Source organism: Solanum verrucosum, unplaced genomic scaffold (assembly GCF_900185275.1).
Source record: "Solanum verrucosum unplaced genomic scaffold, falcon-dt-bn FXZP01000261.1, whole genome shotgun sequence".
NCBI classification, from domain to species: domain Eukaryota; kingdom Viridiplantae; phylum Streptophyta; class Magnoliopsida; order Solanales; family Solanaceae; genus Solanum; species Solanum verrucosum.
The window spans coordinates 16,229,553-16,241,591 of NW_026019969.1; the positions used below are offsets into that span (position 1 = coordinate 16,229,553).

Genomic DNA, 12,039 nt, shown 5'->3' on the forward strand with positions numbered 1-12,039 from the left:
AGACAAGTTGAAAAAGAGTAGAGTATGAACATGATAACATAGTTGAATTTTACTGGTTAAACTTGAAAAACTCAGTAAGAAATTGTTCTTCAAACTTTAAATCTCATAGTTCCAAGTTTGACGTTGAAATAATGAGCAATTTGATAAACAAATACTTATTTGAAATAACAATCTCCCGATATGTGGTGCAAGGAACTGAGGACATCCAATGCAAAACTGTCAGGCCAACCGATCAAGGAGATAACAGTGATTAATGGACCTTTGCGATTCATAAGTTTTTTCGCTTAATCACCATAAGTAATACTTAAAACAAAGCTAACACCTTTGCAGCATTTCAGCAGAGCTTTACACAAGCATGAACACTAATCAACTGACCAATACTCAAACCAAACATGGATAACTGGACATAGAAATGTGGAAACTACAGTTGCAATCGACAGGATACGGGTCTTATAACTCATTTAAAAAATATTTTTACTGTTTCTACACAACTCATAAAACTGAATAGCAAACACCACTTTATCAGAGAATGGAACCTTAAAACAAAAGCAACTTCAAGGCAACATGTTGTCAAACGGTCAACATTAGTTGTTACCAGCAGCAGCAGCCTGCTTTGCACCAAGAGCAAAGAACTCCGAGATCACTTCAAGAGGCATCCCCTTGGTTTCAGGCACTTTCAAGAAAACAAATATCCATGATATAACGCAGACGATAGCATATATGCCAAATACACCAGCAAGACCAATAGAAGACAGCATGACAGGTAGTGTGTAGATAACAATAATATCCCCAATCCAGAACACTAGGGCACATATGGCAATGCATATTCCTCGGATCCGAGTTGGAAATATCTCTGAACAGAGTATGTTGGGAATGGGCCCGAACCCCATAACAAATGAGCAGAAGTACAAAACAACACAGACTGTGGATATAGCAGCCTTTGCAACAGTCCCCATAGTCACTAAACTTCCAATGACCAAAACAATGAGGGCTATTATTAAGATTGGAATTGTGCCTAGCAGCAGACTCCTGCAATACAACAATACACAGAAAGGCAAGGGTAGTAATCAGATTTGCAGGACTGGAACATAAGGACAATAGAGCATCCACTCACTTCTTATTCAGCCTTAAGCACAAGTAACCATTCAATGCTAAAATCTACTATACATACGAGGGAAAAAAAGGATGCTAAGGTCTATTCAGTGACAAGCACTGTGGAGGAGAAGTTTATACATTTGCCAAAGCAAAACGTACAAACAAAGATGTATGAGAGAGCTCGTCTTAAAATGTGCCGGAACGCTTCCGAGAGGCAATGAAACTTGCTTGTACTCTAGTACTCTAACTTGAAGCAGGTCAGACAGCAAAATTGAAGGGATTTGAATCCTTCTCCCCTCATGAGAGGACTATAATTTAGTGCATTGGAAGGTTCTTTTTCCTTATATGCTCAGACCCTGGTTTGAATGGGAAGCCTCCCACTAAATCCTGCTACCATTATATTTTTCCAGTGCTAACAATGGCAAAGCACACCCAGCCTTCCATCTATTAAAGCAGAATTTTTGCTATATCTCCATCACTCCATCTCGATCTAGCAAACAGTCTAATGCAGTGGAGATGCATTGAATCCAAATTCTAGGCACGTTTATTGACGCACGGCTTAGACCTTTAAAGAGAGAAGGGGGTGAAGAGAAACACCTCACAATTGGAGATGAGAAATCAAACCAAAATACTATGAGCCATTTGGACAAGGCACTAAAGAGTTAGGAGGAGAAGTGAGTGAATTGGGAGGTTAGTTAAAGAAGCATCGTATGAAAAACATCATATTCACTTTTTCCATAGTAGTTACTCAAAAGGAAGTTACCTCCTGCCAGAGATATCCATAAGCCTCATGGCAACGGCTATAGAAGGGAGCATTAAGAAATTTGTGATTGCACTTATCAGCAGAGATGCAGAAGAAGAACTGATGCCTAAGTTTGACAAGAGAACTCCCACACCTGCTTGCTCAAGTATTTGCGGAGTGTAGTACATAACTCCATTAATTCCTGAGAACTGCATGAATAACAACTCCACGTAAGAATGCTTCAAAGAAAAGCAGACACTATTTTGATATAGCATAGATCACCATATTTTGTCCTATTAACCAAGCTAACAGTAGCATTCTTTTCAAGGATGCCAAACCAAGATGTGAAAAAGAAAAATCAGGAAGATATTAGAAGTAGGAATATCTTTAAATTAGTGTCTTTTCAGTATATATTTGGAGGTTAAATTATGGCACAAAAGAAATATCTAAGTCCGAGGCCATAAAGGACATTGGTCTAGCAGTACAAGCAGCGTTTGCAAATATTCATATATCAGCAACCAGCATGAAATATAAGGACACTCCCTATTATCGGCAAATGAATATACCATGTCTACTCGAAATTTCTACGTCACTTTTTACACACAAATAGTGTTATTTCAGTATTTAATTGGAGGTTAAATTAAGTTATAATCTTGACCACCAGGTATAAAGGAAATATTTAAATCTGAGGCTATAAAGGGCAATGGTCTAGCACTGCTAGCAGCACATGTAAGTATTTCATATATCAACAACCAGCATGAAGCATAGGGATACTCCCTCTCTTCAGATAATGAATATATCATGCCTGCCTGAAATTTCTCCATCAATTCTTCTACAAATATCAAAAAAGGAAAAGATAAATAGGCATGTCTTATTCAATTATAATGTAACCAACGAATCACTGCTATTATATTTCGGTCATGCTACCTTACAAAAACTGACACCATTGAACATCACTTTGCATTGACTGAATTCTAACCAATATTCATCTCTGTGAACACTGACCATACATCGCCCTATTTTTATTTTTATTTTTATTTTGATGACACATCGCCCTATTAGTTATCCAGTTATTTTATTTTTTTGGTTCCCACGATCTATAAGAAATGCTCAAGATATATCATGACTGATCACAACTTATCCATGTCATCCCTTGAATAAGATTCAATTCAAGATGGAGAGTCTAATCTCTTATGATTCTGCAGAGAAATTTTCCCAAATTCCTAATCTATCAACAGAAATTTAGGTCGAAGATGGGAAGACAGATCCAAATAACAAGGTTGGGAAAGAATCTATGTACTACATGTGAGAAATATATGGGAAAAATAATATTGAATTGTGTATCTAAATAATTACATTGAGACCCTATTTATAGATACTACATTGGAATCCTTTTCCAACTAGGATTCCTATTCTTATTCCTATTCTATTCCTATTCCTATTCTAAGTAGGAAATACTTATTTCTATTCTAACACTCCCCCTCAAGCTGGTGCATACAAATCATATGTACCTAGCTTGTTACAGATGTAATTAATACGAGGACATGTGAGGGACTTGGTGAAGATATCTGCAAGCTGATCATTTGACTTCACAAATTTCGTAACAATATCTCCCGAGAGTATCTTTTCTCTGACAAAGTGACAGTCAATCTCAATGTGCTTAGTCCTTTCATGAAACACTGGATTTGATGCGATATGAAGAGCCGTTTGATTATCACACACAAGTTCCATCTGATCAATTTTGCCAAATTTTAGTTCTCCCAGCAACTGTTTGATCCAAACTAGCTCACAAGTTGCTGTCGCCATTGCTCGATATTCTGATTCTGCACTAGATCGAGCAACCACATTCTGTTTCTTACTCTTCCACGACACCAAATTACCTCCTACTAAAACGCAATATCCGGATGTCGAACGTCTGTCAGAGGGTGATCCTGCCCAATCAGCGTCTGTATATCCAATGATATGCTCATGGCCTTGATCCTCAAAGAGTAGTCCTTTACCGGGAGCTGACTTTATATATCGCAGAATACAAACAACTGCTTCCCAATGACTATCACACGGGGAAGTCATAAACTGACTTACAACACTTACAGGAAAAGAGATGTCAGGTCTAGTCACTGTGAGATAATTCAACTTTCCAACAAGCCGTCTATACCTTTCAGGATTACTAAGTGGCTCCCCCTGTCCTGGAAGGAGCTTAACATTCGGATCCATAGGAGTGTCAATAGGTCTACATCCCATCATTCCTGTCTCCTCAAGAATGTCTAAGGCATACTTGCGTTGAGAAATAACAATACCTGATCTCGACTGAGCAACCTCAATACCTAGAAAATACTTCAATCTGCCAAGGTCTTTAGTCTGGAAGTGCTTAAAGAGATGTTGCTTCAAATTGGTGATACCATCTTGATCATTACCAGTGATAACAATATCATCAACGTAAACAACCAAATAGATATATAGACTTGGTGCAGAATGACGATAAAACACAGAGTGATCAGCTCCACTACGAGTCATGCCAAACTCCTGAATTACTGTGCTGAACTTCCCAAACCAAGCTCGAGGAGACTGTTTTAGACCATAGAGTGACCTACGCAATCGACATACAAGGCTACTAGACTCCCCCTGAGCAACAAAACCAGGTGGTTGCTCCATATAGACTTCTTCCTCAAGATCACCATGCAGAAAAGCATTCTTAATGTCCAACTGATGAAGAGGCCAATGACGAATGGCAGCCATAGATAGAAAAAGACGAACAGATGCTATTTTAGCCACAGAAGCGAAAGTGTCACTATAATCTAGCCCAAATATCTGAGTATACCCTTTGGCAACAAGGCGAGCCTTAAGTCGATCAACCTGACCGTCTGGACCAATTTTGATTGCATAAACCCAACGACAACCAACAATAGATTTACCTGCAGGAAGGGAGACAAGCTCCCAAGTACCACTCTTATGTAAAGCAGACATTTCATCAACCATAGCCTGCCTCCATCCAGAATGAGAAAGTGCTTCACCTGTAGTCTTAGGAATGGAAATAGAGGACAAAGACGACACAAATGCATAATGGGGTGATGATAGATGATGATAACTTAAGAAGGTATAATGTGGGTTAGTATTTCGAGTGGATCGTATACCTTTTTGAAGGGCAAGCGGTTGGCTAGGAGGAGGCAAGTCCGCAGTAGGAGCAGGGTCCGGCGCATGACATGAATCATCTGGGACTAGGGTTGGACGTGGACGGCGATGATAAGTTAGTAGTGGTGGCACTACAACTGGAGATGTAGAAGTAATCGTAGATTCCTCAAAGGTTGGCACAGGTAAAACCTGAGGTATGGGTAAGACCATAGATACATCAGGATGATCAGAAGATGTATAGTAAGGTTGAGACTCAAAAAACGTAACATCAGCGGACATAAGGTATCGATGAAGATCATGTGAATAACAACGATACCCTTTTTGAACTCGAGAGTAACCAAGAAAGACACATTTAAGGGCACGAGGAGCTAATTTATCTTTCCCTGGGGCTAAATTATGAACAAAACATGTGCTCCCAAAGACACGAGGGGGGATAGGATAGAGATGTGACTGAGGAAATAGTATGGAATGTGGAACCTGATTCTGAATAGAAGAAGACGGCATTCTATTTATTAAATAACAAGATGAAAGGACTGCATCACCCCAAAAACGCAGTGGAACATGGGATTCAATGAGGAGAGTGCGAGCAGTCTCAATGAGATGCCTATTCTTTCTTTCTGCTACACCATTTTGCTGAGGAGTGTATGGACAAGATGTTTGGTGAATAATTCCTTGATGAGACATAAACTCCTGAAACTGGGATGATAAGTATTCTAAGGCATTATCACTACGAAAAGTACGAATAGAAACACCAAACTGATTTTGTATTTCAGCAAAGAAACTTTTGAATATAGAAAATAACTCAGAACGATCTTTCATTAAGAAAACCCAAGTGCATCTCGAATAATCATCAATGAAACTAACAAAATAACGAAATCCTAAGGTGGAACTGACTCTACTAGGACCCCAAATATCAGAATGAACTAATGAAAAAATAGACTCTGAACGACCCTCAGTACTACGTGAAAATGTAGCACGAGTGTGTTTCCCAAGTTGACACGACTCACAATCTAATGTGGATAAACTAGACAAACTAGGCACCATCTTTTGCAGTTTGGATAGACTTGGATGTCCCAAACGTTTGTGAATTAGATCTGGGGAATCTGTAATGGAGCATGTTGTTAAGGAATTTGAAGAGGTAAGATAGTAAAGGCCTTGTGATTCATGTCCTGTTCCAATCATCTGTCCCGTACTGCGGTCCTGCGTGAGAAAAAAATCATCAAAAAAGGTTATGCTACAATGTAGGGCTTTCGTCAAACAACTAACCGATGCTAGATTAAAAGGAGAACCAGGGACATAAAGAACAAAGTCTAGGGTGACAGAGGATACGGGTTTGGCTTTTCCAACCCCTTTTGGTTTTGTTTGGATCCCATTGGCTAAAGTAATAACTGGAAGAGATTGTGAATAAACAATATCTGACAATAGTGATTTATTACCAGAGATATGATCAGAAGCCCCTGAGTCTATGACCCATGATCCAAGAGTGCTAGACTGTGACACACAAGTAAATGAATTACCCACAACAGAAACATCAGGTTGTGCAACCGAAACTACTTGTGGAGACGTTTGTTTATTTGCACGATACCGAAGGAACTCTTTATATTCCTTTAGAACAATAGGATCATAACTGGGTGGTGAACCATGCAAAATATAACATATGTCACGAGTATGTCCAGGTTTATGACAATGACTACACTTGGATCGAGGTTTTCCAAAACGTTGTTTACTTGCACGATTTCGAAGAAGCTCATTATATTCCTTTAGAACAATAGGATCATAACTGGGTGGTGGACCATGCAAAATATAACATACGTCACGAGTGTGCCCAGGTTTATGACAATGACTACACTTGGATCGAAATTTTCCAAAATGTTCTCTCCTTCGTCGATTCTCCATAGACTGGTATGTATGCTGGAAACTGACAGAAACTGCTATAGTGGTCTGAAAATATTGGAAGCTGCCGGAATCTGCCCACAGTGGCCTGAAAATTCTGATTTTACAGGGAACTTGCCGAAAACTGCCCTGCAGTGGTCTGCTTTCGCCGGAAACTGCCTGAAAATCACCGGAACCCTAATTCCGGTGATCGAATCTAGAGAAAACTGAATGGGTTCTGGTCGGAAATACTGGGCGACCCCAACAGAAGAAAACAGCTCGAAAAAAGATGACCGGAGCAGTGTTCACGCGCCGGCGCGTGAACAGATCTCGCCGGAAAACTTCCACCTCCGAACGGCGCGTGGGGGCGCGTGGGGGGTTGTTTTCCGGTGGAAATTCTTGGGGTTTGGTCGCCTGAGCTTCCCGAGCCTCGTGATGGTGTTGTCTTTCGCACAACACCTTCAGAATTAAAGATGACACAAATCAGTCCCAACCGTCGTCGCCGGAATTTGACACGGTGACTTGAAGTTTCTCACCAATGCTCTGATACCATGTGAGAAATATATGGGAAAAATAATATTGAATTGTGTATCTAAATAATTACATTGAGACCCTATTTATAGATACTACATTGGAATCCTTTTCCAACTAGGATTCCTATTCTTATTCCTATTCTATTCCTATTCCTATTCTAAGTAGGAAATACTTATTTCTATTCTAACACTACACTTCTTGAAGAAAAAAATATGCTTCCCAGTTGACTCTTAGCTGCATAAGATCTCTGGAATCACTGTTAAGACAGCAATTGCGCCAAATGGATACTCAAAAGATTCTAAAACATAGCAAGAAAGCTACAGATTTCAAATCCATATTTAAGGAGGGAACGTGACCAACCTGCAAAAGAGAAAGACTGTCACGGAAATGTAAGGAAGAAAGACAGCAGTTACATTCTTTTCTAGTAATATTAGCGATTACCTGCTGAAGTATTTGAATCCCCACACCAACAATCAATGCATGCTGGACTCCTGGTTCAAACAAATCTCTCCAACTAGGCCCTTTTCCAGATGCTTCAGATGGATGAATCATAGCTGGTCCAATAGGATGTTGATCCATCAAATCTTTTGAATATAAAGCAGGTTGACTAACCAAAGCAGCAGCACGGACAAATTCACCACCAGCAGGCATATCACCCCCAGCAAGAGAAACTAAAGATCCCCTTCGAATTCCCTGAGCTCCACTCTCATGCAAATAGATTCTTTTAAAACCTCCCTCCTTCTTTTCATTATCACTTTCTCTCTCTGTCCATTTCCAAGCAAGCTGCCATCCACCACCAATGCCAGCACTGCCAATTGGTTCACCATCATTACCCTGCATCATGCTAAAAATACTTCCATGGGATGGAGGCAGAACCATGTCCTTTTCCAAGCTTGTTGTCTGACGTGATATAAGTGGGCTCTGCAAATTGTCATCAGATTCTTCAGCTGCAGCCTCAGATGCATAATCGTCGCCCTCAATGGCAAGGTTTTCTTCATTCCAGTCTTCATTTTTTGTTTGATTTCCAGCAACACTAAACATGCTGCCCAGATGTGGAAAGAGCATGCTTCCCTTGCTTCCTGCATCCGGAAGCTTCTCATAAACGCTGCCAAACAGAGCGACAACAGGGTCCATGAGGGGCATATGTGCAAATGTGCTTCCTTGGCGAGATGCAATACCAAGTACACTTTGCCCAGTGACAGGCCGAGCAACCAAAGAGTGTCCCTGTTCAGGCCTAAATAACCTAATTTGATCTTTTTGAGCACTTGGTTCCTGGTCCTCCACAAGTTCATCTGCTGGGCCAACAATGTATTCCTCCACTGATGTTTCTCCACCAACTCCAAGACCCTCAACTAGCAAAGTCATTTCCCCTGTAAATAGAAGTTGCGCCATTATTGATACATGGCAGAAGGTAACCTTGCCATTTTCTTAGGAAACCGAAGATCACTGATAAACTAACCGACCAGCACTAAAGCCAAATGCAGAAACATGAAAAGTTTACATATACTTTTAAGTGCAAAAGCCAAAATGTCCTATGCATCTTACATGAAAAATTCCATGACTTTTTCCACCTTTACAGAACCAAATAAGTACAATCACCAAATTTACTGTTCCAATTATATGCGTAGGTGAATACTGAACTAAATGACGTAGAATAGTTCACGCGCTTGCCCCATGTAAAAGATAAGCAAGCCTGCTAAAGGCATAACTAAGAAAATAGAAGTATACCCACTATAACAACTTAAGTTTTTAGATGAGGTGGTCATGCAATTCAACAATTATTACTATTAATAAAATCAATTTAGGAAGTACGGAAAGACCTTGACAACATCTATGTCCGAGAAAATCCGAACTCCCCAATTTGAGTGCCTTATCAATCTATACTGTATAATGTATCAAAATCCAACATTATCAATCTTGCTATTTCATAAGTTTAAAATTCTGCATCTTTTAATTTGTCAAGAAAGAACTATTCAAGAAGTAGGAGAACATTTGGGGAGCACACCTATAAAAAGATGCCGTATCTCATACTCCTCTTGTGCCAACTCATGTAACACTTTTAACTGGGATTTAAAAACCTGTTTACTACATTAGTATTAAATAAAATATTTAGTAGTTACAAAACTTATGTTAAATAAAATCATTGAGAGACATTTTAAATCAATACTTTAAACCTTTTTGCTGCAGCATCTTTTAAAAAACAACAATAAAAGAATATATCATGCTAAAGTACTCTTGAGAAAAGTTCAAAATCTGATGCTTCAAAGGTGTAAATCTTTCTCTAGATTTGATGATCAGGATAAGTTCTAAATTTGAAGATTGATAAATCATCCACTTCTCAAATGACTTAAATACCGATTACGTTCATTATAGAGCTAATTCAAAAAAACAGACGAAGAAACAGCAAAGTAGTATTATGAATTTTATAGAAATTAACAATCAAGTTAATTTTTTCATTGACTAAGAAAAAAAATTCAAAGATATTTATTCAATGACTAAGATCACCTCCTATTATTTGTGTCTTTAATTTGAAATTTCCGTTACAAACTAGCCATCCTATAATAACAAGAAAATTTTGTTATTCCGAAACATCCATATGCACTTGTTTTTAGTTTTTATTTTCTTTTTGAGGCAGTATTGTTTACCTGATATATCCAATTCCGAACTCACTTTCTACACATTTTTGTATATGATGAACTAGCCGTATTACTCGATCTTCAATGGCTAGGTTTATAAGGGGAAAAAATCAATTTAGTGAACCTGTCAAGATGCGAACTAATTGTGGGACAATTTGACTCTAGGAAATACGCCAAATTGCTTATGAAAAGCCATCAAAATGCTAGATCATACTCATATCTTTGGGGGGGGGGGGGGGGGGGTGCATTAGTTCTAGGTTGCAATATCTTTTGCAAATTTTATGATACAAATAAAGTCACATACAAATTCCATGAGCTCACCAGAGACATCTTCCTGTCCACGGAGCCTCTGCAAGACCCGCTTTGCATCTAGCATTCGCCCTTTACTCACAAGCCATCTGGGGGACTCGGGCAAGTAAAATATTGTCAATATAAAATACAAAATGGAGGGGATAGAAAGCACACCAAGCATCAGTCTCCAAGTAGGAGAGCTCATCAACGACATGCCAAAAACCATGCAATATGAAAAGAACATGCCAACACAGCCAGTGAACTGAGGTAGAGTGTTCAATAAACCCCTTATCTCTGGTGGTGCTGTTTCAGATATATATATAGGGACAAGAGTAACTGCCAAACCAACTCCAAACCCATTCAAAAGTCTTGCCAAAAGTAGAACATAGATATTTGGAGACCAAAGCATCACAAGGCCACTAACAAAATAAAGAATCGAAGAAGTTATGAGCAAGGGACGACGGCCAAGCCAGTCAGCTATTGCACCAGAGCAAGTTGTAATCAAAACAGCACCAACAAGTGACATGGCAACAATAAGTCCTTCCATGGTAGGTTGTGTTTCTAGATTAAATTCCTTTTTAATGTATAGAATGGACCCTGTATTTTGAAACAAAAATTAGTAGAGAATTATAACCAATTCAAAGATATCAATAAGTAACATATCAGGGAAGAAAAAAAAAGAATGGATAATCTTGTTGAAATTTGAAAAAAATTATGAGAGACACCGGCTGCACAAGGTACCGGATGGCATAGAAAAACAACAATAATTTTAAGAGGAAATATGGACTAACATCATGATTACTAGCAGTGTTAAGTAGAATTTCACAAGTAAAAAATAAGTATTGAAGAGCTAGGCCATATGGGAAAAGATTACCAGCTATAGTGGCATTGTCCCATCCTTGCAAAAAGCTGCCAATTGCAGCAGCAACCGCTACAAGCACAGCTCCACTCATTTCCTTTAAATACCAAACAAAACAAAACAACACTGCTGGTTATTCTTATTGATGATTATAGATACCTTTCAATAGAAAGAGTAAAAGATTTCACCAACTTTGTTATAGTTAGAACTTAGAGCGATTCAGCAACTTTTTAAAACTGGAATATGTAGAATTAAAAAGAGGGGGCGTAAGCATCAATGAAAAACACAGACCAAGCATGAAGCTTTTACCTGAAAAACGTTTAAATGAGTCGAGAGGAGGAAAAGGGGATTCAAGAAAGCGGAATCACTCGACAAGTTTGAGAGAAGAATCAGAAACCATAGGAAGCTGTCGATCGTCGGATTTAAAATCAAGCTAGCTGCACCTGAATTTCAGAAAACAAAACAGGGTTTTGGTTTTGGGAATTAGGAAAGGAATGAAAAAGTAAAGCAAGTGAAGTAGAAAAAATTATACTGTACTAATTTAATTCAGAGCCCTTTTTTAGTGCGACACTTGCCAACACGCTGTCCTGATGATTTTGAAAGGGCAAATTAAAGTAGGTATTATCGAGTAGTAGTAGTGAAAAAAAATACAAAAATAGATTAGGAGGGTTTAACCATTGATTAATTGATTGATGTCCCTTCTGCATCTAATCTGTCTTCGGTGAATCTCCAGCTACTTCTGCATCATCCTATATATACTAAAAGAATAAGAAAAAGTAACTACTTTAACTAATACGTAACATAATAGTAATAAGAATCCAACATAAGTGATTACAACGCTCGGAACTGTGTTCGCTGGCGAGTGAAATGACGACGGACAT

The 12,039-nt window shown here is 38.7% G+C and overlaps 1 protein-coding gene across 2 annotated transcripts; it reads right to left on the reverse strand.

The window, feature by feature from the left end:
- Nucleotides 1-431: 431 nt before the first annotated feature.
- Nucleotides 432-11,533, reverse strand: LOC125815136 (monosaccharide-sensing protein 2-like). Of its 2 annotated transcripts, none has more exons than XM_049494538.1 (6): nucleotides 11,468-11,533; nucleotides 11,174-11,255; nucleotides 10,330-10,896; nucleotides 7,814-8,742; nucleotides 1,859-2,046; nucleotides 432-1,029 (listed from the first exon to the last, which is right to left on the reverse strand). In XM_049494538.1, the coding sequence occupies exons 2-6, from the start codon at nucleotides 11,250-11,252 to the stop codon at nucleotides 585-587; spliced, it is 2,208 nt and encodes a 735-aa protein (XP_049350495.1). In that variant the 5' UTR covers nucleotides 11,253-11,255; nucleotides 11,468-11,533; the 3' UTR covers nucleotides 432-584. The 2 variants fall into 2 exon arrangements, with proteins under 2 accessions (XP_049350495.1, XP_049350496.1); XM_049494539.1 differs by lacking the exon at nucleotides 11,468-11,533 and adding an exon at nucleotides 11,347-11,359.
- Between the last annotated feature and the right edge of the window lie 506 nt (nucleotides 11,534-12,039).